Source organism: Dipodomys merriami, unplaced genomic scaffold (assembly GCF_024711535.1).
Source record: "Dipodomys merriami isolate MVZ:Mamm:240054 unplaced genomic scaffold, mDipMer1.0.p SCAF_533, whole genome shotgun sequence".
Taxonomy (NCBI): domain Eukaryota; kingdom Metazoa; phylum Chordata; class Mammalia; order Rodentia; family Heteromyidae; genus Dipodomys; species Dipodomys merriami.
In genome coordinates, this window is record NW_027206106.1 from 10,570 (window position 1) to 34,216 (window position 23,647).

Sequence of the window (23,647 nt, forward strand, 5' to 3'; positions counted from 1 at the left end):
AGTTACTTAGTCTTGTGCACTAGCATGGCCGAGGTCACTGGCTTGCTCTCTGAAGTGTTGGAAGTCAGCTCTAGATAGGCCAGTTCTGGCAGAAGACAATGCTTCAACAGCTAAGGAAATGCAAGCCCTGCAGGGTCTTAACTACTTGGCTTACCAACATCCCTAGAACTTGGGGACACAGAGTGCATTGTCATTTCTCTTCTGCCTACCCTTCAATGTGAGAAAACCATCTGACGTGCATCTGAAGACTTGATTCTGCAAGCCAGTGACACAACACAGCCTCCAAGGGCTGGTCCCTGAGCCTGAGGGGCAGATCCAAGGCAGCCCATACCTGTAAGCTTAGCTACTTAAAGGGAAAGTCCATGTCCTTTCTCCCATTAACCAGCAACACGCTGGAAGGAGCAGCGGCCTTTAATAAAGCTAAGGAGCTCAAGCCCCAGTACTGTACAAAACCAGCTTCAGAATGTAGTATTTCTACTTTCACATCCATGAGTCAGGGCAATGTTTTGGGTCAAGAACTAATACAAGGGAATGAATTTAACTTATGTCTAGAACCCAGAACGGCCTTTTTTTCCCCCCTGCAACTTCACAAAGCTCAAGGTGGTCTACAACAGTTAACTACTCACACGTTCGCTGAAGCTGGTGTTAAGTCAAAACTAGTCTTGTGATAAACCAATATAAACTTTGGGGCATTGGCACAACCTGTGCTGAAGGTCCAAGATGCTGAGTGCAGGGGATTTCCTTCACTGTAAGGAAAAGCTTCTGACCCTGCTCCCCCAGCAGTCTGACCAAAGCCTGGTCCGCAAGCAAGCTCTCCACTAACAACACCGCCCCCTTGCGGCCTGTGCCACGCATGTGCCAGCAGTACCGGGGACACTAAGACCTCACCCTCAAGGAAAGATGTTTGCCCATTGTTGGAGGTACAGCACTTGAGCCACAGCTCCACTTTGGTATTTTTAGAAAGCTTTGGCTATGACCCAGCCATACCACTGGCGGGCATCTACCTTGAACATGAGCCAGGATCTAAGAACACCTGCACATCTGTGTTCACTGTTGCACTAGCCAAAAGCCAAGGAAGCCCAGATGTACTTATTTGTGCTGTACTTGTACACGGCCATCTGCAAGGAAGTGGATGGACCCAGAACCATGTTGAGGTAAGCCAAGCCCGGAAATATGAACAGCATGCTGGATGCACTAGGATATACAGGATTCTGGATACAGCCAGAGAGGATACTTAGGAAAAACACAAGGGCACAACGCTAAGTACCAAACATACATACTGAAACTTAAAGGAACAAGGAATCTTTCCCTCTTCATTTCTAGCTTTTAATGATTGCCTTCCTGGAAAAGGAGGGGGTTAAACAAAGTGCAACGGTGCTCACTCAGCCTTGATGGAACTATAAAACTCGTGGGTGGAGATGGAAAGGACTACAATGAGGGAACGGAAGACTGTACCAAAGGAAATGCACTCACTACCTGACTCATAAAAGATATGCAGAGAACAAGCACCACGGCTCCTTGGAGGAGTCTAAGGAAGGCCAGAGGGTGCACACTGAGATTCCCCAAAGTGTCCACCTTGGAGATCAGACTCTGCCTGCGATCCAACCACCATTGTTTTATCTTTATTGGACATAACCCCCCCTTCGCAGGTCATATGTAAGGAAGCAGTCACTCCTGTTGTCCTCAGAAGCCAGGCTACTCCAGCCAGTCTCCCTTCTAGGAGAGGTGGAGCTTCGTATCTGGAAACATCTGCGTAGCCCTAATTGCCACTACATGAGGCAGAGATTCTCAGGGTAGGATGTCATTTTACCATGCAAGTTTATTTCTGATAAAGCACAGCTTAATGGTTAAATACAAGGAAACAGTGCTACTTTATTAAAATACTGAGTTTATTTCCCATGTATATTTTGTACCCCACCATCTTCACATCTGACCGTCACTTCTACTAGGCCCACCATAGCATTCCACACATACTTAAGTCCAAGCACAGGGTGGAGCTCCGTCTTTAAAAACTAAACAGGCATTTTGGACAACAGGTTCTTGGCAGCGGGAGTCTGAACAACATTTATCAAACACAGTAGGGAAAGTTCTCACTTTGCATTATAAAAAGGACAGCCAGATATCAACTCTTACAGAAATGAAATGAGACGGAAAATTTCAACAAACTGTTCAAAGTACTTTCTTAAAGAGACTTCCTCCATTGCCAGAGATCTTGAATAGCCTGAAGACAAAAGAAAAAAAGGAGGTTAAGAAGCATTATTTCACAGACCATAAAGCCTCCCTACTACCACTCCTGATAAGGTACTTTATAAAAGGAGTTACAGGATAATGAAACGTAGGAACCATCAGTCAAGGGAGTCAAAGATGAATACCTGGCCAATACTGTTTAATCGCAGGCAGTACCCAGCTTCAGGGTCAAGAGTCAAAGTAGCTGACCTAAATAACCCCACCTGCATTCCCAGTTGCTCTGGACCTGAACAGCTGAATTATCCCGCTTGCAGCAGGTGGCAGGTGGAGGCCTCTACCACCCTGGTGACCCTCCTGACTTCATTCCTTGCCCAGCATTAACTCACTCTGCCAACTACCCTGTCAAGGTGATCCAAGCTCCTACGTACCTTTCACTAAGACCCTTCTCACCTATATTTCATAATGACTAATGATTGGTCAACAGTATTACTTCCTTTTTGACCAGGGGTGAATATTTACTGTATCAAACTTCTCAAAAAATGAAATTCTACCTCACAGCATCAGGCTTTTTCCCCACTTGGAATAAATGTCTCTTGATACTTTTGTCAGTGACAATCTTGACACAATGGACACTGCCTGCTGCTCTTTAGATCTGCACACCCCCCAAACAAGCCAGGTACTGTGGTCATATGCCTGTAGTCCTATTTGGAGGCCAGCCTAGGCAGTGTTTAAAAGGCCCCTTTCTCAGCCACAAGCAGTACACACTGCTGTGTTCATTCAGACATGGACAGAATACTTCCTATCACAGACCTGACTGACTGATTCCGCCCCAAGCCAGGGATGCTTTCCTCGCTAAGCTGAAGACATATACCCACCTCTAATGTGTGCTTAGCTGCTAATACATACAATTGGGATTTCTACCAGCTTTAATACTAAAGAACTCTACAACGCGATTACAGAAGAGCCTGCGTAGTTTACAATCACTACACACAAATAGCAGAAAACCAAGAATTACATTTGGTAACATTACAACCTCCCACAGCCATATATCCTTCAATGGATTCTAAGCTTAGAAACTGAAACATCCAACTAATGCTCATGTAAAATGCTGCTGCAACAATCCAACTGAAAAAGAAAAACTATAGGCAGAGCCAGAATCCTTAGTCTAGAAGAGGAAGTAATGGCAGAGGACTCATCTGGCCTGTGGAAGACAGTGGGTCTGGGTATGGCCTAACAAAAATTCTAAGATCTACAGAATCAATACTGAACTCAAGCTAAAAGACAGTAAGCCAAATGCCCCCTTGACACAAACCCTTCAGGCTGATTTCAGCCAAGCGTTTTCCCAGTCCACCTTCTGTAGTCTTCTCTATCCGCTCAAAAAAGCAAAAACACAGGCCGCCAAAAGCAGCCCGAAAGGAGCGGCAAGGAAAAACCACAGCTCTACTTCCCCCAGCCAAAGTAGTACCCAAAAAGAAAAGCCAAGCCCAGTAACCAAGAGATACTTTATAAAAGCTAGGAAAAAATGTACTAAAAAAGCTATCTTTTCAGCCTCTGCCAACTAAATTCTTAAAGAGTTTCCACATATTAAGTATTGTCTGTGGTTAGGAACCTTTTAAAAGAAGCCAACAACTTGAGAGACTAAGAGAAAATAATAAATCATAAGAGATTTTTATTTGGTCATATCCCAGAAAAATCAGTTAGTTACCTCTTGGTCAGTCATCCGGAAGCAATTCTTGACGTAATTGATGAACTTGGCCTCCACTTTGGGGAGAGAACCACCCTATTGAGGGGGGAAAAAAATTAAGGGTAAGCAAAAAAAACAAAAACAAAACAAAAACACAATTCCTTCAAGATTTACATGCTATTTAATACATGGACCGGTTCCCACCAATTCGCTTTAAAAAACTACTCAGTGTCATTGTGAACCCAAAACACATATTTGGATAGCACACTAAAGCCATGGTGTTCCTAAGTTTTGCTGTGAGGTTCAATTTTGCACTGTCAAACAATTTAAGAGCAGGCATGCAAACCTCAGTAGGTAACAAGTCAGCTCCTCGCTACTCTACCATCCAGAATCAGATTCAAAGCAACATAGGCTTCCCTTCTGAGATCCATGCTTTGCCAACAGAGCAACCTTTAGCTATACCAGCAGACACTAATTACAAATACCAGTTTGGGGCTATAATGCTGAACAGGGCAAAGACTGACAGGAACTAATCTCTTAAAGAAACACATCATAAATACCCAAGAGTTTGTCACCAAATTTAAGACGTTACACAATTATTACACACACCTTAAAATATACCCATCACTACTGTGGATTTTTAATTTGGCGTACTGAACATCTCTTTCCCTGCTTAAACAAGTATTAATTTCTTTTTGCCCTTGGTATCTTTCATGCATCTGAGATGCCTTCCACATGCCAGAAGCAGCTATACTATTTTGCCTCTATCACAGAAAATGCCTAGAAAACAAACCTCACTACAGTCTCCATTTGAAAATTAGTGCCACATACATCCTTATTTGATTCATTCAAATATTTATTGAGCAGCTACGGGATACAAAGTGGACTAAGGCATGGTCAAATTGATGGAGCACATGCACAAAAGAAAGCAGGATTACTCAATCACAGCAGCCGCACCAAGAGTGCGTTAGGAAACCAAGATTGCTTCCAGCCTGGAGGGGGTATGGGTGGCAAATCAGGAAAGGGGATTGAGATTAAGATAGAAGACTTCAGTCTGGATTGTTGATGATAGTCAGTATGGACTCTATCTGTTTCTCCTTTTCCTCTTTCCCCATCTTTGGGCTTTAATTTACCAGTAGTGCCCAGGGCTGTTCAAAGTGCCTGCAATCAAACCAAGGAGACAGGACCACATTAAAACTGGGGGAGGGGCATCATTTTAGCACTGTATGCAAGGGGCAAAAACAAATCAGTGATATTAGGAAAGCAAGTTTACAGCGATGGCAGCAGAGCAAGGCACTGCAGTACTAGGTTCCTAACGCACTCCTCACTGCACAGGCCAGAGCCTGCGTGGCAGCGGCCTGTCCTCACCCTAGAGGGTGATATCAAGGCAGTACATTCACGGCTCTATTCGTGCAAGTCCATCGCTCAGGAGTTTTAGTCCCCAGGAGTAAATGCAGGACGAAAGCTGAAGCCTCCTTGTACATCGAAGACAAAAGGAGACTAGATGTAAGCCTGGTAAGCCACACACAAATCCAAGGTGCGGCCCCAGGACTGACCTGGGGATCCGGTGGGTTATGAAAAGCAAACATAACCATTCTGTTTAGTCTACCAAGCAACTATGTAACAGCACTCAGGGCTCAGCTACTGAAGACTCATGCGCCCCCTGCTGGTGCTGCTGGGGCATCAGAACAGGTAGAGCTCCATTTTATCTCTAACTTGTGATGTGCTGGTACTTTCTAATGGAAAGGTATCACACAAGATTGCAAATTAACTAGTTAATTTTTGCAATCCACTCGGAAAAAAGCCACATACCACCAAAAGGGCAAAGACAACAATTCATCCAAGTTGCCAGAGACTCAATCTGAAATGGAAAAAGACGTAGCTAAATATTTTACTCACTTTTTCTATACTTGCTTGCATTTTTGCTTTAATGTCTTCTACTGAACTAGGTCCTTTCGGTGTTTTAGGAGTTTTTTCCTGTTTTTTGAAGGATTCTTGACCCTGGAAAAAAATTAAAGATTGCTATGAGTGTATTAACATATACCTCTTCAACTGGAATTCTTAAACTACTATAACCATAGGCTAATTATGCTGTACATGTTTCTAAAAATCATTTCTTAGCAGGCCACCTATGGCTCACATCTATAATCCTAGTTGCTCAGAGGCTGCCTGAGGATATAGTAAGTGGTCTGGGCCAGAAAAGCCAGTGAGAGTTCTCTCATTAACCACTGAACAGTAGAGCTATGCTTCCTTGACAGAGGGTTAAGCTTTAGCAAAAAACCTCAGTACAGTGCTCAGAGGAAATTCAAACTAGCTAAACACTCACAACACAAAACCACTTAGGAGAATTAACAGATTCCTCTTTTGTAGTTTAATTTTTAAATGTCAATTTCAGCTCATAAATCTAACACCAAACAAAGCCATTATCCTGTCAGGTAAGTAAGTAATTCCTTACAGCAAACCTGTGTATGGAACACTTCTATGGGCTTGGTTCCCAGCAGGCTCTTGGCCAAAGTGTGTAGTGAGCCCCAATGCTTAGTCAAGTGCAGTTTACCTTTTTTGTGGCATTGGAGACTTGAACCATACCAGTCTATAGCTTTATTTCTGTCTACGTTGTTTTTTGACGGTCTCCACAGTAGCTAGAACTACAGGTATGTACACTACCCAAGCCCTCCCCTGTCATTTACTAGGATCTCCAAATGTCCAAATTTCAGACAGGCCAGGTGTATCCAGAACCCATTGAGGCCCGTCTCTTACTTATGTGCTACTACTTACTTTTGATCTTGGTGTCGCTGGTTTTGAGTCTTTTCCGTTCTGGTTTGATTTTTGTGCGTTTTTGGCTGGAGTATCTCGTATAGACTGAAATTAAAGAGATTAGTCATCTGAATTCCTCAAGGTTAACCCTGTGTCATACCTAAAACAAAGCATTCGTCTGGCAAAATGCTGGGTAAAGGACTTGCCAACTGTAGCAGTCTCAAGCTCTCAGGAAATTAGTATCTGATGTGAGATTTCCTGAGCCAGTTTTCACCAGGTACATACATGGTAACATTCGTTTCTGCCACTTTTGACAACCTGCAACATCTACTCACTTTCTTCACTGGAACTTTTTCTTCTGCTTCCTCGTCATCAAAATCATCATCATCACTACAAATGAGATAAAACATCATATTGGCAGTGCATAAGTGATGGTATGTCTGTGCATATGCTCAGCACAAGCAGCAACTGTGTGGCTGAAGCCAGATGTGCAACCTACCAGACAGAGCTAAATACACATGCAAATTCATGTAGGATCAAGGAGGACAACATGCTGACACACTATACCATTTCCCTTAATAGCAGAGCCCACTAAGCTGGTAACTGATTTCCCTAGTACAAATGGAAATTTTTTTTATAAATGTTAATTGCAGCATGATGATCAATAGTGTTTTAAATTTTTTTAAAATTTTATCTACTTTTTTGGCTCTGGTCATGGGGCTTGAACTCTGGGCCTGGGTGCTGTCCCTCAGCTCTTCAGCTCAAGGCTAGTGCCCTACCACTTGAGCCATAGCACCACTTCCGGCTGTTTTTTTTTTCTGCTTATGCGGTGCTGAGGTATCGAACCCAGGGCCTCAGGCATGCAAGGCAAGCGCTCTACCACTGAGCCACCTTCCCAGCCCACAAATGGAAATTTTTATCCTAAGACTTAGAGGACCATGGCAGACTTCTAAGCATTAAAAAAGGAAAGCTTGGGGCTGGGAAGATGGCTCAGTGGTAGAGAGCTTGCCTTGCATGCATGAGGCCCTGGGTTCGATACCTCAGCACCGCATAAGCAGAAAAAAAAACAGCCGGAAAGTGGCACTGTGGCTCAAGTGGTAGAGCCCGAGCCTTGAGCTGAAAAGCTGAGGTACAGCGCCCAGGCCTAGAGTTCAGGTCCACGATCGAACCCAAAAAATAAATAAGTAAATACACAAATAAAAGATTTCCCTTTGCCTTGCATGCACGAGGCCCTGGGTTTCGATTCCTCAGCACCACATAAGCAAAAAAAAAAGAAAAAAGCCAGAAGTGGCACTGTGGCTCAAGTGGTAGAGTGCTAGCCTTGAGCTGAGGGACAGTGCCCAGGGCAGTGTTCAGGCCCCACGACTGGACCAAAAAAAAAAAAAAAAGCTTCAATTTTCTAGTTTAAGTTGTAAGATTTTGGTTTAATTGTCAATTTCCTTCCACGTGTAAGAATGAGAGATGAAGGAAGGGCTGACACTGAGGCACCGTGTGCCCAACTTACTACCTGTCTCATTTGCCCGCCAGCTTTAATGGGCAGCAGCCACCTCACCACTGAACCCAGTAACACCTGTTCCTCCACAGGCATCCATTCATTGTCCGCACCACTAAATCGAACGTTGGGGCCAGTGGCTCATGCCTGTCATGCCAGCTACTCTGGAGACTAATCTGTGAGGTCAAGCCATTCCATGGGGACAATTTCAAAGACTCTCAAGTTAGAGAGGGTTCACTGGAGGCATGCTCAAGTGGAAGAGTGGTGGCTGAGAGGAACTGGAAAGCCCCATACTGATGGCTGCACTCCCCAGATTTGGACCTTCATTTCTAAAAGGTTATGCCTTGAAGAACACAAATATGACACTTACTTGAGAAAAACCTCCTAAGGCCCAGGAGATGGGGCTATTAGTTCCAACTTAATGCATGCTAAGATTGAAGATTGTTATACTTACTCCTCCTCCTCATCATCATCTTCATCCTCTTCGTCCTCATCTTCCTCAGCAAGCTTTACTTTTTTCTGATAAAAGCAAGTACATACTTCTTGTGAGTGAGCGCTGCTCTTTGTCACCAAAGCAAAAAAAAAAAAAAAAAGGCTAGCTAGAACACAATCCACAACAGTAAAAATCACATCTACCTGTGGAACCTTGCCACCACCTCCAGGGGCCGATCGCTTTCCAGACACGCTCAACAGCTTTACATCCTCCTCTTCTTCATCTTCCGACTCTGCATCCTCCTCCACAGCAACTAAGTGCTGTCCGCTGATGTGCACGGGCCCTGACCCACACTTCAGCCTCAGGACCACAGGCGGTGTGATTTCAAAGCCCCCAAGGGACACCTGAAGAGGAGAAAATCTTAAATGTTGTGAAAATGCTGTAAATGAACATTTCTCAGCAAACCTTCAACAAACCCATGAACCAATTTACCACCTCTATCAGACACCAGAAACTATGTGACTGTTCCCCAAGTTCTGAAGTGCAAGTCGGAACACAGGAACAAAGACCAAGAGAGCCCCTTTCTCATCTTTGTGTAACCTCAACAGTACCAATCTTAGGAGGCTGAAAGTAACATAAACTTCAAAGTTTAAGCAGTCTTACCGTTGGCTGTACAGACATTTTCAAAGTTGCCAGTGTAACCTTAATTGGACTTCCCTCATAATTCATTGCCTCTGCTTCAACGATATGCAATTCATCTTTTGCACCAGCCCCTAAACTAACCTGAACAACAAAAAAATAGGGTTAGTTCAATGCCAGCTGTCTTGTAACCCCTCCAAATTCTAGTTTGTACTAAGTATGAACTTTAATTGTTATCACTGGTGGAAATCAAATTTAAAGAAATGCATTATAAAGACACAACCAACAGTTATCACCTGACCCAAGAGGCTATGGTCTATGGTTCAACTGACAAAATCAGACTGGGTTCAACAGTTACTCTTAGTCAAATTGCGTGGCGGGAGTGCACGAATAGGTAAAGCTGGCACCCGGTGGTCAGTACTATCCGCGTTCTCGTTTCCCTTCGAACTCACCGTTCTTAGTGATAACTGGTGCTCGTTTTCATCATTATCCACCTTGAAGTGGTAATCTTTGTCAGCCTTCAGCTCGCAACCTGTAAAAGAGGGGCAGTTCCTCCAGAATCGCTCCCGGGTCGGCCTCCCGTCGGGCCCCTTTCTCTACCTCGTCCTCGGAAGCCGGGCGGCCCCGCGCGGGCCTCGCCGGGACAAAGGCCCTGGGCGGCCCGGGTGCCGGGGCCCCGCCGAGCACGGACCGCGGCGCCCGGGCGCGAGCCCCGGATGTGCGGCCCACACCCCCTTCCCCACCGGGCCACGTGGCGGCCACGTGGTCGGCGCGGCGGGCCCCTCGCCGCCCCCTCCCCGGCGGCCTCCCCGGGCCTCGGCCCCGCGCCGCCGACAGGCCCGGCCGCGCCCGGCCCCCGAGCCCGCGGGCCAGGCCCCGGACTCAAGTCCCCGGCTCCCCGAGTTCCCGGCCCCCCAGGCCCCGTCCTCGGTCCTCCAGCGCCTGCAGGCCCGGCCCCAGCACCCCGGCTCCCCCCGGCCCCGGCTCCGATCTCCCCCGGGCCCAGTCGCAGGCCCCGGCCTCAACCCCCCGGCTCCGAGTTCCCGGCCCCCGGGCCTCTCAGGCCCCGTCCTTGGTCCTCCAGTACCTGCAGGCCCGGCCCCGGCTCCCCGGCGCCCGCAGGCCCAGCCCCGGCCCCCCGGCGCCCGCAGGCCCGGCCCCGGCCCCCCGTTTCCCTAGCGCCTTTTAGGCCCAGCCCCGGCTCCCCCGGCGCCCGCAGGCCCGGCCCCGGCTCCCCGTTTCCCCGGCGCCCGCAGGCCCGGCCCCGGCTCCCCGGCGCCCGCAGGCCCAGCCCCGGCTCCCCGGCGCCCGCAGGCCCGGCCCCGGCTCCCCGGCGCCCGCAGGCCCGGCCCCGGCTCCCCGTTTCCCCGGCGCCCGCAGGCCCGGCCCCGGCTCCCCGGCGCCCGCAGGCCCGGCCCCGGCTCCCCGTTTCCCCGGCGCCCGCAGGCCCGGCCCCGGCCCCACCCCCGAGCCCAGGCCCGCGGCGGCCGCCCCGCCACCGGCCGCGTACCGAACAGGTAGTTCTGGGGCCGCAGCGGGCTCATGTCCATGTCCATCGAGTCCTCCATGGGCGGCGCGCGGCGAGGGCGGACGGAGGAGGGCGGCTCCGCGGCCGAGGGGAGACGCAGGACGGAATCACGCCAAGGAAAGGACGCGGGCCGCCTGCGCGTTTATAAGGCCTGCGCCCATCTCGCGAGAGCTCGCCAAGCCCCGCCCCCCGCGCGCGTGCTCGAGAGGATCCTACTCTCCGGCCGGGCCGCACTCCCGCGCAGGCGCACTTCCACCCCGCCGCCCCATCCCGCCTCGCCGTCTTCCACCCACCACCGCCAGGTGCCTCGCGGGCTCGCACTGCGCACGCGCGCGGGCGGAGGGGGTGTGGCCGGGCGTCCGCGCGCGTGCGCGCTCCTCCGCGCCGTCCTTCTGGTTAGGCTGGGTTGTCCCCGGCGTTGTCGTGGCTTTTGTGTCTGGCTGGTCCTGGCGCTTGAGCGCAGCCCCACTGCCGGCCTTTTCTGCGTGTGTGGCGCCGGGGACCCGAACCCGGGGCCTCGGGCGTGCGAGGCCCGCGCCCGCCCCGCGCGCGTCCCCGCCGGGCGCCGAGCCGAGGGCGCGGGAGCGGCCTCCCGCCCCGCATCGGCGCGGCCCGCCCCGGGGCCGGCGCTGCGCTCCCGCGAGCTCGGGCGGGGCCCGCGGGGCCTGGGCACGGAGACCCCCGCCGGGCCGGGGCGAGGCGCGTGCGCGTGCGCAGTGGGGCGCCGGAGGGGTGTCCGCGCCCCCCTCGTCCGCGCCCCCGGGCCGGCCGGCAAAGTGACGCCGCCCACGGCGCGCAGCGTGCGAGGGCAGACGCGCACGCGGGGCCCCCGCCTGTCCGCCCAGCCGTCCGGAGCCCGAGACCCGAGAACGCGGCTCAAAGCCAGCCCCGGCAGGAGGCCGGGAGCCCCGAAGCGGCTCGGGGTAGGGAGGTAGCGCTCGCTGAGGACAGCGCCCAGGCCCAGAGCTCGAGCCCCAGCACCCACAGGAAGTGACCGCATGCACAGCGCGCACGCGCATGCAAAGGACCGAATGCACACACGTGCACAGCGTGCACACGCATGCAAAGGACCGAATGCACACACGTGCACACACATGCACAGCGTGCACACGCATGCAAAGGACCGAATGCACACACATGCACAGCGTGCACGCGCATGCAAAGGACCGAATGCACACACGTGCACACACATGCACAGCGTGCACACGCATGCAAAGGACCGAATGCACACACGTGCACACACATGCACAGCGTGCACACGCATGCAAAGGACCGAATGCACACACGTGCACAGCGTGCACACGCATGCAAAGGACCGAATGCACACACGTGCACACACATGCACAGCGTGCACACACAGCAAGAGGACTTAAGATGAGAAAGGCGCGGTTCCAGGGAGTGAGGAGGCTGTTTAGAGCCCTGAACTATCTCGTAGACTGCTGGAGTGGGGTATATACCATACATTCATCAGAACCAATGGCTTGGGCCAGGTGTGGTAACACACGCCTGTCACCTCAGTACGCAGGAGGCTGAAGCAAGAGGACTGTAAATTCATAACAAGGCTTTTCTACTTTCTGTATAGCAAGTTCCAGGTCAGCCTGCAGACACCAAGACAAGAAGGAACCATAACGTAACCTGTCAACTTGGGGCACCTGGCGGATCCCTCAGCTGCAGGAACGAAGGAGTCTAATGCAGGGTTCTCCAGCGCAGGAGAAAGAGTATTCCCTGGAGTTTCTGCTTCATTTTGCTATGAACCTAAAGATGTTCTTTAAAAAAATATGTAATCACCTGTTTATATGCCAAAAAATACCTAGAGGGAAATTTACCATGACAGATGTCCATATTAGAAAAGATCCCCAGGTGAAAAACCTAACATCATATCTCTAAGTAAGCACAGAGCCTTGGGTTCAAACTCTAGTACCACCAGAAAGAGAAACCGAGAGGAATGAAATATTTGCAAATAAGGAAAAGTTTATATTAAAAATACATAAAAAATACACAGTAGCAGGGCTGGGAAGGTGGCTCCGTGGTAGAGCACTGGCCTCGCATGCATGAGGCCTGGATTCAATTCCTCAGCACCACATACACAGAAAAGGCTGAAGTGGTGCTGTGGCTCAAGTGGTAGAGCGCTAGCCTTGAGCTGAAGAGCTGAGGGACAGCGCCCAGGCCCAGAGAAAACCTGATTTTAAAAATGGTCAAAGGATCTACTGGGTATTTCTCAAAGACCAAGAAATATATGTATCAATAATTAGAGAAACAGAATCACAGCGAGCTATCACCTACATTGAAAGACAGCCAGCATTGAGGAGGTGGACAGGAAGCCAGCCATGCACACGGGCGGGTGATGGATATAGAAAAAGCATGGACGTGCCTCGAAAACTAAAACTATTTAGAAGTTTTTGTCATGAAGGAGCATGTTGTCCCCTTGGTGCCATTCACAGTGGCAAGGTGTGGAACAACTGTGGGCAGAGGAGCGGATAAAGGAGATGTGATAGGGAAGGCATGCGTGTGGATAAACAATGAAGAGTTACCCTTTGGGGAAGGTAGTCCGTCCTGCACCGAGGTCCACGTCCTGCACCGAGGTCCACGTCCTGCTGTGTCTCCTGGTTTGCTTCTGGAGACGTGTGTGAAGGCCTTCCGGGTGTGACCAGGCTGCACCTCCAATCTGAGGCTGAGCGGCTGGCCACTCCGGGTGCCAGGATGCCCCCCGCCGGGCCAGGGATGGTGGCATCAGCAGTGGGACTAGGAAGTGTTGGTTAGCTGTCTAAAGGCCCAACCAAGAGGCCTAGGAACTTGGGAGAAGTTGCGGTGGAAGAAGACCCAGGGTTCTGTTCGGCGAACCTGAGCCTGCTCATATTCGGGTTCATTTCTGGGCCCTAAAAGCTGACCACCGGACCTGGGCCAGTGTTGGCTTCTTTCCGGGTCTGCACTCTCTGGTTGGAGTGGAGCGGTAAAACTCACCAGACAACAGCAGGGGGCGCTGTGAAACCGAGCTGCTCTGCCAGGTTTAAGCACTCCAAGTACTGACATCCTGGGATGGGCCGGGAGGGTGGCTCCATGGTAGAGCACTCACCGGGGTTCGATTCCTCAGTATCACATACACAGAAAAGGCCAGAAGTTGTGCTGTGGCTCTCGAGTGCTAGCTCTGAGCACAGAGAAGCTCAGGGACAGCGCCCAGGCCCTGAGTTCAAGCCCCAGGACTGGCAAAAATAAATAAAATAATGGAAGTCAGGTGCGGGTGGCTCACGCCTGTCATCCTAGCTACCCAGGAGGCTGAGATCTGAGGATTGCAGTTTGAAACCAACCCAGGCAGGAAAGTCTGTGAGACTCTCATCGCCAATGAACCACCAAAAAGCCAGAAGTGGAGCTGTGGCTCAAGTGGTAGTACACTAGCCTTGAGCAAAGAGGAGCTCAGGGACAGCGCCCAGGCCCTGAGTTCAAGCCCCCGGATCAGCAGAAATAATAATAATAATAGAGAAAGCATCTGAACCATATCTCAGTTCGCAACTTAAATTAGAACCCTTCGATGTTTTGCCTTGAAATATCACTAATTTGACCTGAAAGGCAAATCATACAAATAAAATCATTCCACAGCTGATGATTTCATAAGAGTTCTGTAAATTTACAAGGGCCAGTGTTTGCTCTTTCTTCTTTCATTCTTCCTTTTTTCGTTGTTGTTATTGGTCATGGGGCTTGAACTCTGGGCCACCAGCACCTGGCTTAGGGCCAGTGTTCTTGTGCCTGAGGGTACTTGTAATAAAATTCTGATCACGTGTTCCCTTTGAAGGGTTAACAGCAGAGATTGCCGGTGGCTCACAGGACTTCGGTGGTTTGGCCCGGAGGGAGTGAGGTGCTGGGCAGAAAACTTGTGTTCAGCCCAGCAGAGAAGGCCAGTTTCTTTGTCACTCCCAGCTTTGTGTAGGATTAAGCGAGAGGGACTGGTAATAATTTCTGAAGCTCATTATTCGTGAGCCCAGGGCCTGGTACCTAGAAGGCACTCCGCGAGTCCTCCTGTCTCTCTTCCTTTGCTCTTCCCTGAGTGTTCTCCATTCACTTCTTGTGGAAACACTCGGCTTCCACGCAGACTAGTCACGTCAAGTACCCTCCTCGGTCGCTGACTTAGGAGGTAAAGCACAGCCAGTGTACGGTTGAGCAAGGGCGCTGAGGTCTTCTCGCTGCTGGCGCTTGGTGTTGATGGCCTCCTGTGAGCCGCTGGTGGAGTTCCTCTCAGGAGGAGCTATCCCAGGCCCACGCCAGCTTGCTGAGGCAGAGATCAACTCAGAGACCCACTGTCGCCCCACTATCGAATTAGAGCCATAGTTTTGACAAGTACGGCAGCAGAATCATCAGTTTAGCCACCAGCAATCCATGTGTCTCTTTAAGTTCATAAATAAAACATCCTTCATTAAGAATTTCCTAGTAAGCAAAAGCAGACCAGTGATCTCCACCCCCCTATACATTACAAAGTAAAATGATATAATAGTAATCAAATCAAATCATGTCTAGGAGTTTTATAGACAACTAATAGCTGTGATTGCAAAGTGCACATCAGATACCAATTGAAGGGTACTTTTCTCTTTAATATAATGTACTATGCATATTCCACAAACTGTCTCATGATATCAAATGAATTTAACAAGATGATTATGTAGGTCAAATTACTTAGTAAGTTCTTTCAAGAACAGCTCTTAGACCTATTATGACTTTTAATGGCACAATTTGTTAAATGATTGCTGTTTCTAGAATCCTGCCTGCACATGCCTGTCAGAAACGCTAGCTGTGCCCTGTGGTCTATTTTTTAAATCTATGTCTTGCTTGTGGCGATTGAAACAAAAACGACCACCAAAGAACAACTTCCTGTAGCTCATCCTTCATTTTAAATTATTTAAACCACTTCCTTATTGCCAAATTATAATTTGAATTTTCTCATCTTAACCTTTAGACCAAATTTCTTTCCACTCTGTATGAAGATGTCCTGAGAGTTCTTTTGTTTCATGTCAAAAGTTGTGGACAGAATGGATCTCGTGGACGTTTAAAGTGTCTTCGGCAGGAAGGCAGCTGTCCACTGCACGGCTCCTTACAGAAGAGCCCAGGAGACCAGACGGAGATCTTTGGTCTTCACCTTCCTCTGTGGTGCTGTTGCCGTTCGTGAGTATTTTAGTTTTACTCACTGAGAAAGCTGTAGGTTTTTAAAAACTGGTCACTAATGTTGCGCTGGTGGCTCATGCCTGTGATCCTACTCAGGAGACCTGAGGGTCACGGTTCAAAGCCAGCACAGGCAGGAAAGTGTGGGAGACTCTTATCTCCAATAAACCACTCAGAAAAAGCTGGAAGTGGCGCTGCAGCTCAAGTGGTAGAGCGCTGGCCCTGAGCACGGGAGGCTCAGGGACGCGCCCAGGCCCTGAGTTCAAGCCCCAGGACTGGCAAAAGCACCACCACCACCAAAATAAATGCTGCCCACTGACAGCCTTTCTTTTTCTTTTTCTCCTCTTTCCTTCCTTCCCGTCTTCGTTCTCTCTTCTCTTTGAGGTGGAGTCTGTGATGTTGCCCGGGCGGACCCTGCCCTGGTGGGCTCTGGAGGCAGTCCCGCCAGGGAGCCGGCTCCAGGCACCCACCCACTGCTGGACAGCGTCAGTTCAAGTCCTGTGACGATCTTTTAACGGATGTTCTTCTCACACCTACCTCGTGTCTCTGGTTTGGGCCCCTCATGGGGGGGGGTCCTCCCCTCGCCAGCCCTCGCGCCCGGGCCGCCCCTCCCCGGCCCCGCGGGTGTCACGGAGCCCGGGGTCCTAGAGCCGGGCCGCGTCCGTGGGAGGCCGCGGCTCTCGGTGCTCGCCGGACGCTGCTCCCGGGATGTTTGGGAGGCGGGACGGTCTCACTGTGCGGCCGACCGCGGTGGGCTGCAGGCGGCGCGGGGCGGGCGGGAGGCGGGCGGGGACCCCCGATGGCGCGTCCCCCGATGGCGCCCCCGCGCCCCCCACCCCCCGATGGCGCCCCCGCGCCCCCCGCGTCCCCCGATGGCGCCCCCGCGCCCCCCGCGTCCCCCGATGGCGCCCCCCGCGTCCCCCGATGGCGCCCCCGATGGCGCCCCCCGATGGCGCCCCCGCGCCCCCCGCCCCCCGATGGCGCCCCCCGCGTCCCCCGATGGCGCCCCCGCGTCCCCCGCCCCCCGATGGCGCCCCCCGATGGCGCCCCCCGATGGCGCCCCCCGATGGCACCCCCCGCGTCCCCCGATGGCGCCCCCGATGGCGCCCCCGCGCCCCCCGCCCCCCGATGGCGCTCCCCGATGGCGCCCCCCGATGGCGCCCCCCGATGGTGCCCCCGCGCCCCCCGATGGCGCCCCCGCGTCCCCCGCGCCCCCCGATGGCGCCCCCGCGTCCCCCGCGCCCCCCGATGGCGCCCCCCGCACCCCCCCCCGTACCTCTGCCCCGCCCCTGCCCGCCGCGCTCCCCGGTGCGCCCGACCCCCGCCCGTCCCCCCCCGCCCCCCCCCCCCGCGCTCCCGGTGGCCCCGCCCCCCGCGCTCCCCGGTGGCCCCGCCCCCGCCCCCCGCGCTCCCCGGTGGCCCCGCCCCCCGCGCTCCCCGGTGGCCCCGCCCCCCGCGCTCCCGGTGGCCCCGCCCCCCCCGCGCTCCCGGTGGCCCCGCGGGCCTCGAGCGTTGTCGGCGCCCCCCCGTGGCCGCGCCCCGCGGGGCTGGAGGTGGCGGGGCGGCGCCTCCCCCACCGGGGCGGATGACGGGCGCCCGTCCAGGCTCGGGGTCCCCCGCGTCCGCCCCGCCGTGCGGCGCCCCGGAGCCCGGCTTCCGACGCGGGCCGGTCCGTGTCCTCGGTGCGGTGTCCCGCAGCGGGCGCCCGGGGCCGGGAGGGGTCGGGGCGGACGGGGGCGGCGCGAGACGCGGCCGCCAGGGGACGCCGACGGCACGGGACCCCCGACCCCCGACGGCACGGGATCCCCGACCCCCGACGGCACGGGACCCCCGACCCCCGACGGGACGGGACCCCCGACCCCCGACGGCACGGGACCCCCCCGACGGCACGGGACCCCCCCAACTCCCCCGACGGCACGGGACCCCCGACCCCCGACGGCACGGGACCCCCGACCCCCGACCCCCCCCGACGGCACGGGACCCCCCCGACGGCACGGGACCCCCGACCCCCGACGGCACGGGACCCCCCCGACGGCACGGGACCCCCCGACCCCCGACGGCACGGGACCCCCCCCCCGACCCCCCCCCGACGGCACGGGACCCCCCCGACGGCACGGGACCCCCCCAACTCCCCCGACGGGACGGGACCCCCCCAACTCCCCCGACGGGACGGGACCCCCCCAACTCCCCCGACGGGACGGGACCCCCCCAACTCCCCCGACGGGACGGGACCCCCCCCAACTCCCCCGACGGGACGGGACCCCCCACCCCCCGACGGCACGGGACCCCCCACCCCCCGACGGCACGGGACCCCCCACCTCCCGACGGGACGGGACCCCCCCGACGGCACGGGACCCCCGACCCCCGACGTCACGGGACCCCGACCCCCGACGTCACGGGACCCCGACCCCCGACGGCACGGGACCCCCGACCCCCGACGGGACGGGACCCCCCCGACGGCACGGGACCCCCGACCCCCGACGGCACGGGACCCCCCAACTCCCCCGACGGGACGGGACCCCCCCCCACCGCCCTGATGGCACGGGACCCCCCTGACACCCCCACGACGGGACGGGAGCCCCCCACCCCCCCCGACGGCACGGGACCCCCCCCACCCCCCCATGACGGCACGGGGACGCCGGGGCGGGGATGGTCGGCGTCCAGCGTCTCGGCCTCCTGTCCCCTGTCCCGGCCTCGTGGCCTCGCGGCCTTGCGCCCACGTCCACAGCCAGGCGCGGCCCCGGCCCCGCTGCCCAACCCAGCACGGGCGGAGGCTGAATTCTTAATCAGAGCCGGAAGGGAAGTTACCACAGGAGGGCCAGGGCCCCACTGACCCGACACCGTCCAGGGTCACTTGAGAGACAGGAGAAGGCGGGGCCAGGCCAGAGAGGACCAGAGATGACAGCCCCCCTCCATCATCCACACAGCACAGCTACAGCCCCCCCTCCATCACCCACACGACAGCGACAGCGACAGCCCCCCTCCATCATCCACACAGCGACAGCCCCCCTCCATCATCCACACAGAGACAGCGACAGCCCCACCTCCATCATCCACACAGCGACAGCCACAGCCCCCCTCCATCATCCACACAGAGACAGTGACAGCCCCACCTCCATCATCCACACAGTGACAATGACAGCCCCCTTCCATCATCCACACAGCGACAGCGACAGCCCCCCTCCATCATCCACACAGTGACAGTAACAGCCCCCCTCCATCATCCACACAGCAACAACGACAGCCCCGCCTCCATCATCCACACAGTGACAGCGACAGCCCCCCTCCATCATCCACACAGTGACAAGTAACAGCCCCCCTCCATCATCCACACAGCGACAGCGACAGCCCCCCTCCATCATCCACACAGCGACAGCGACAGCCCCACCTCCATCATCTACACAGTGACAGTAACAGCCCCCCTCCATCATCCACACAGCGACAGCGACAGCCCCCTCCATCATCCACACTGTGACAGCGACAGCCCTGCTTCCATCACCCACACAGCGACAGCGACAGCCCCCCTCCATCATCCACACAGTGACAGCGACAGCCCCTCTCCATCATCCACACAGTGACAGCGACAGCCCCTCTCCATCATCCACACAGTGACAGCGACAGCCCCTCTCCATCATCCACACAGTGACAGCTCCACCTCCATCATCCACACAGTGACAGTAACAGCCTCACCTCCATCATCCACACAGCACAGTGACACCCCCCCTCCATCATCCACACAGTGACAGTGACAGCCCCGCCTCCATCACCCACACAGTGACAGTAACAGCCCCCCTCCATCATCCACACAGCGACAGTGACAGCCCCCCTCCATCATCCACATAGCACAGTGACAGCCCCCCTCCATCATCCACACAGCGACAGCGACAGCCCCCTCCATCATCCACACTGTGACAGCGACAGCCCCACCTCCATCATCCACACAGCGACAGCGACAGCCCCCCTCTATCATCCACACAACGACAGCGACAGCCCACCTCCATCATCCACACAGTGACAGCGACAGCCCCTCTCCATCATCCACACAGTGACAGCGACAGCCCCTCTCTATCATCCACACAGTGACAGCCCCCCTCCATCATCCACACAGTGACAGCCCCACCTCCATCATCCACACAGTGACAGCGACAACCCCCCTCCATCATCCACACAGTGACAGCCCCACCTCCATCATCCACATAGTGACAGCAACAGTCCCGCCTCCATCATCCACACAGCGACAGCGACAGCCCCGCCTCCATCATCCACACAGTGACAGCGACAGCCCCCCTCCATCATCCACACAGTGACAAGTAACAGCCCCCCTCCATCATCCACACAGCGACAGCGACAGCCCCACCTCCATCATCCACACAGAGACAGCAACAGCCCCCCTCCATCATCCACATAGCACAGTGACAGCCCCCCTCCATCACCCACACAGCGACAGCGACAGCCCCACCTCCATCATCTACACAGTGACAGTAACAGCCCCCCTCCATCATCCACACAGCGACAGTAACAGCCCCCTCCATCATCCACACTGTGACAGCGACAGCCCCGCCTCCATCATCCACACAGTGACAGCGACAGCCCCCCTCCATCATCCACACAGCGACAGCGACAGCCCCCCTCCATCATCCACACAGTGACAGCCCCACCTCTATCATCCACACAGCTGGGTGGAAGACACCACTTTCAAGTGGTACCAGCTACAAACACCAACAGGACCCCAGATTGTGGCAGCGCCGTTGCTCCCTGGGCCCCGAGCTTAGCCAGGTGTCCCGTGAGCCCTGGAGAGCCCACATTGCCCACGTTGACTAGGCGTGGGATGCCTACCTCGCCCGTCCCCTGGCTCCGGATGGCTGCTTTGCCTGCCTCTCCACTCTGCCCCACTGAGGATAGGAGTCTCGGCCCGGTGTCACCACACAGCCGTTTCCGTGTGTCCCCTGGGCTTCACGTAGGAGGCAGGGCCCTGGCTCCTTTGGTACAGACGTCCTGTGACTGGGGTCTGCCCTCCCCAACTTCCCCTCCCTGCTCCAGCTGGAAGGCAGGCACCAACGCCACCCAGGGAAGGGGCGGGGAGGGCTGGCTCCCTTTCCCTCCCTGCTCCCCCAGCTGGAAAGTTCCACCTGCTTTCTCCGCACTGGCTCCGCCTGCCTCTCCCCTGCGTCCAGCCCTGGGGCTCAGGCCCTGAAACACAAAAGATGCTTCTCATCTTTCTACTGTGACATCCCTCCCCTCCCCCCCCCGCAGGGTGCCACCTGGTCGGCTGATGGGAGAGAGGGGCCAGAGAACACAAGGAGCAACAGCAGAACAGCCGCGGCGGCGTGGAAACCCTAAGTCGTCTTTATAGCTCATGTGCCATCAAATCAGTGCAACTTCAAATATAAATGGAAAAGCCAGAACAAAGAGCATGGAGAGTCCAGTCCACAGGACAGAAAAGCAGGTAACGGACAACCACGCGTGGGCTTCTCCTCCCGGCCTCCGGCAGCTGAGGAAGGGAAGCGAAGAGGCTTTCTTTTGCTTTGAATTGAAAAGAGCCGTCACTTGGGACCCTGTGCTGGTCAATTTAACTCTGCGGCTCATCCAGAAAAGGGCTCCGGCGGGCAAAGGGGAAGCTTGAACTGGCAGCAGGGCTGTTTGGCTGGCGTTGTTTAGTTTGCTGCTTAGTGTGTTTAAGGATGGAACGCTAGGAATTGATGGAAAATGCACACACAAGGGAGCAAAAAAAAAAAAGAGTGTCCGAGGGTGGCGCCCCGTGAACTAGTGCCGGTCATCTGTGAGGACGCACGCTGCAAACCCCGTCCACGCTGGCCACTGCAAACAGCACCAAACCCCTTTCCCCTGAGGTGTTTCCCACGCACGAGCCCACCCGCCCTGCCTCTGCCTCTGCTTCCGCAAGTTGGGGCCATTGTCCACCCAATGAAAGGCGCCCGGAAGAATCCGGACAGCCAGGGAGCGAGCAGGTGGCCTAGACGGCCCTGCCCCCTGCATGCAGGACGAGGTGACACCGTGTAAAGTTCGTCCGATTTTATGTTGGGATTTTTCCGTTGGGCAGCACCAGAAGATGGACACCCTGGGACAGAGGGCGGGCAGGCCGCGCCGGCCGCAGCCTGTGGCTTCCTGACAGAGGCACAGGCCGCTGGGTCGCCGGCCGATGCCTCCCGGTGCGTCTGTGTGGGCTGCGGCTGTGGGTGGCGTTCCTTACGCTCTCTGTGACCCCACCCCTAGTGAACTCCGGCGAGAGCCTGAGTGCACGCGTTTCCAAGCCGGTGAGGCCTGGCCCGCGCACCAGCCTGCCGGACGCCGGGGTCCTCTCCAGTCCTTCATGGGAGGTGGGACTGGGAGGTGGCCGAATGGCCTCTCTGCAGAGCCACCCCTGGCTGGCGGGGGGCGATCACCCCCAGTCCCTGCTCGTCCGGAGGAGCTGAGAGGCATGGCTCCGGCGCCCGAGGAGAGGGGCCGCTGCGGCCTCTTGCTGCCCTCACCCCAGGCAGGGACCTCGCAGGCCAGGCCCACAGTGTCCTGAGTCTTGACACCGTGCCGCCGGCCGAGAGGGGACCCGGCACCTGCAGGAGAGCGGGACCCACTGGCTGTGCCCCTGATGCCCCTTCTAGAAGCATCCTGGGCAGTTGTCTGTTGCGAACAGACCGCGGGCTGGCAGGTTGTCAAGAAGTCGTTGCTCATTTTGGCCTAAGGTTCAGCCCAGGGTTGGGCGCCAGGCTGGTCTGGGCCTTGTGGCTGACCTCCCAGGGCAGCCGATGGCACAGGACCCGCTCCACACACCGCCAGACACCCCACGGGGGTCCCTGGGCAGCCAGAGATGGCACCTCCACAGGTAGAGCCAGGGCTCTCCAGCGCCTCCGCTCACTAACACGAAACCTCCTGCCTCTTCATGGCCTTTTTTCTGGACAGCACAGGGATTTGAACTTGGGGCCTTGTGCTTGCTAGCTTATAAAAGCCACACCCCCAGCCCTCTTTTTGCATTGGTTGCTTTTAAGGTCAGGGCTTGCTTTATACCCAGGCCAACCTGGGTATTGTGCTCCGTGTGTAGCTGGGAAGGTGGACCCACAGGCCTACTGGATAGTGCACTTCCATGTGTAGATACTGTACTCCGTGTGTAGATACTGTACTCTGTGTGTAGATACTGTACTCTGTGTGTAGATACTGTACTCCGTGTGTAGATACTGTACTCCGTGTGTATATTCTGTACTCTGTGTGTAGATACTATGTTCTGTGTGTAGATACTGTACTCCATGTGTAGATACTGTACTCCGTGTGTAGATACTGTACTCCGTGTGTAGATACTGTACTCTGTGTGTAGATACTGTACTCCGTGTGTAGATACTGTACTCCGTGTGTAGATGCTGTACTCCGTGTATAGATACTGTACTCCGTGTGTAGATACTGTACTCCGTGTGTATATTCTGTACTCTGTGTATAGATACTGTACTCTGTGTGTAGATACTATACTCTGTGTGTAGATACTGTACTCCATGTGCAGATACTGTACTCCGTGTGTAGATACTGTACTCCGTGTGTAGATACTGTACTCCGTGTGTAGATACTGTACTCCGTGTGTAGATACTGTATTCTGTGTGTAGATACTGTACTCTGTGTATAGATACTGTACTCCGTGTGTAGATACTGTACTCCGTGTGTATATTCTGTACTCTGTGTATAGATACTGTACTCCGTGTGTAGATACTGTACTCCGTGTGTAGATACTGTACTCCATGTGTAGAAATGGTACTCCATATGTAGATACTGTACTCCATGTGTAGA

At 54.8% G+C, this 23,647-nt stretch overlaps 1 protein-coding gene and 1 pseudogene across 1 annotated transcript; one reads left to right on the forward strand and one right to left on the reverse strand.

The window, feature by feature from the left end:
* Positions 1–1,794: 1,794 nt before the first annotated feature.
* LOC138811502 (nucleophosmin-like) lies at positions 1,795–10,842 on the reverse strand (annotated as a pseudogene).
* Positions 10,843–16,661: 5,819 nt separating this feature from the next.
* On the forward strand, positions 16,662–18,695 carry LOC138811509 (basic proline-rich protein-like). Its single transcript, XM_069999210.1, has one exon. The coding sequence runs from the start codon at positions 16,662–16,664 to the stop codon at positions 18,693–18,695; it is 2,034 nt and encodes a 677-aa protein (XP_069855311.1).
* The last annotated feature ends 4,952 nt before the right edge of the window (positions 18,696–23,647 follow it).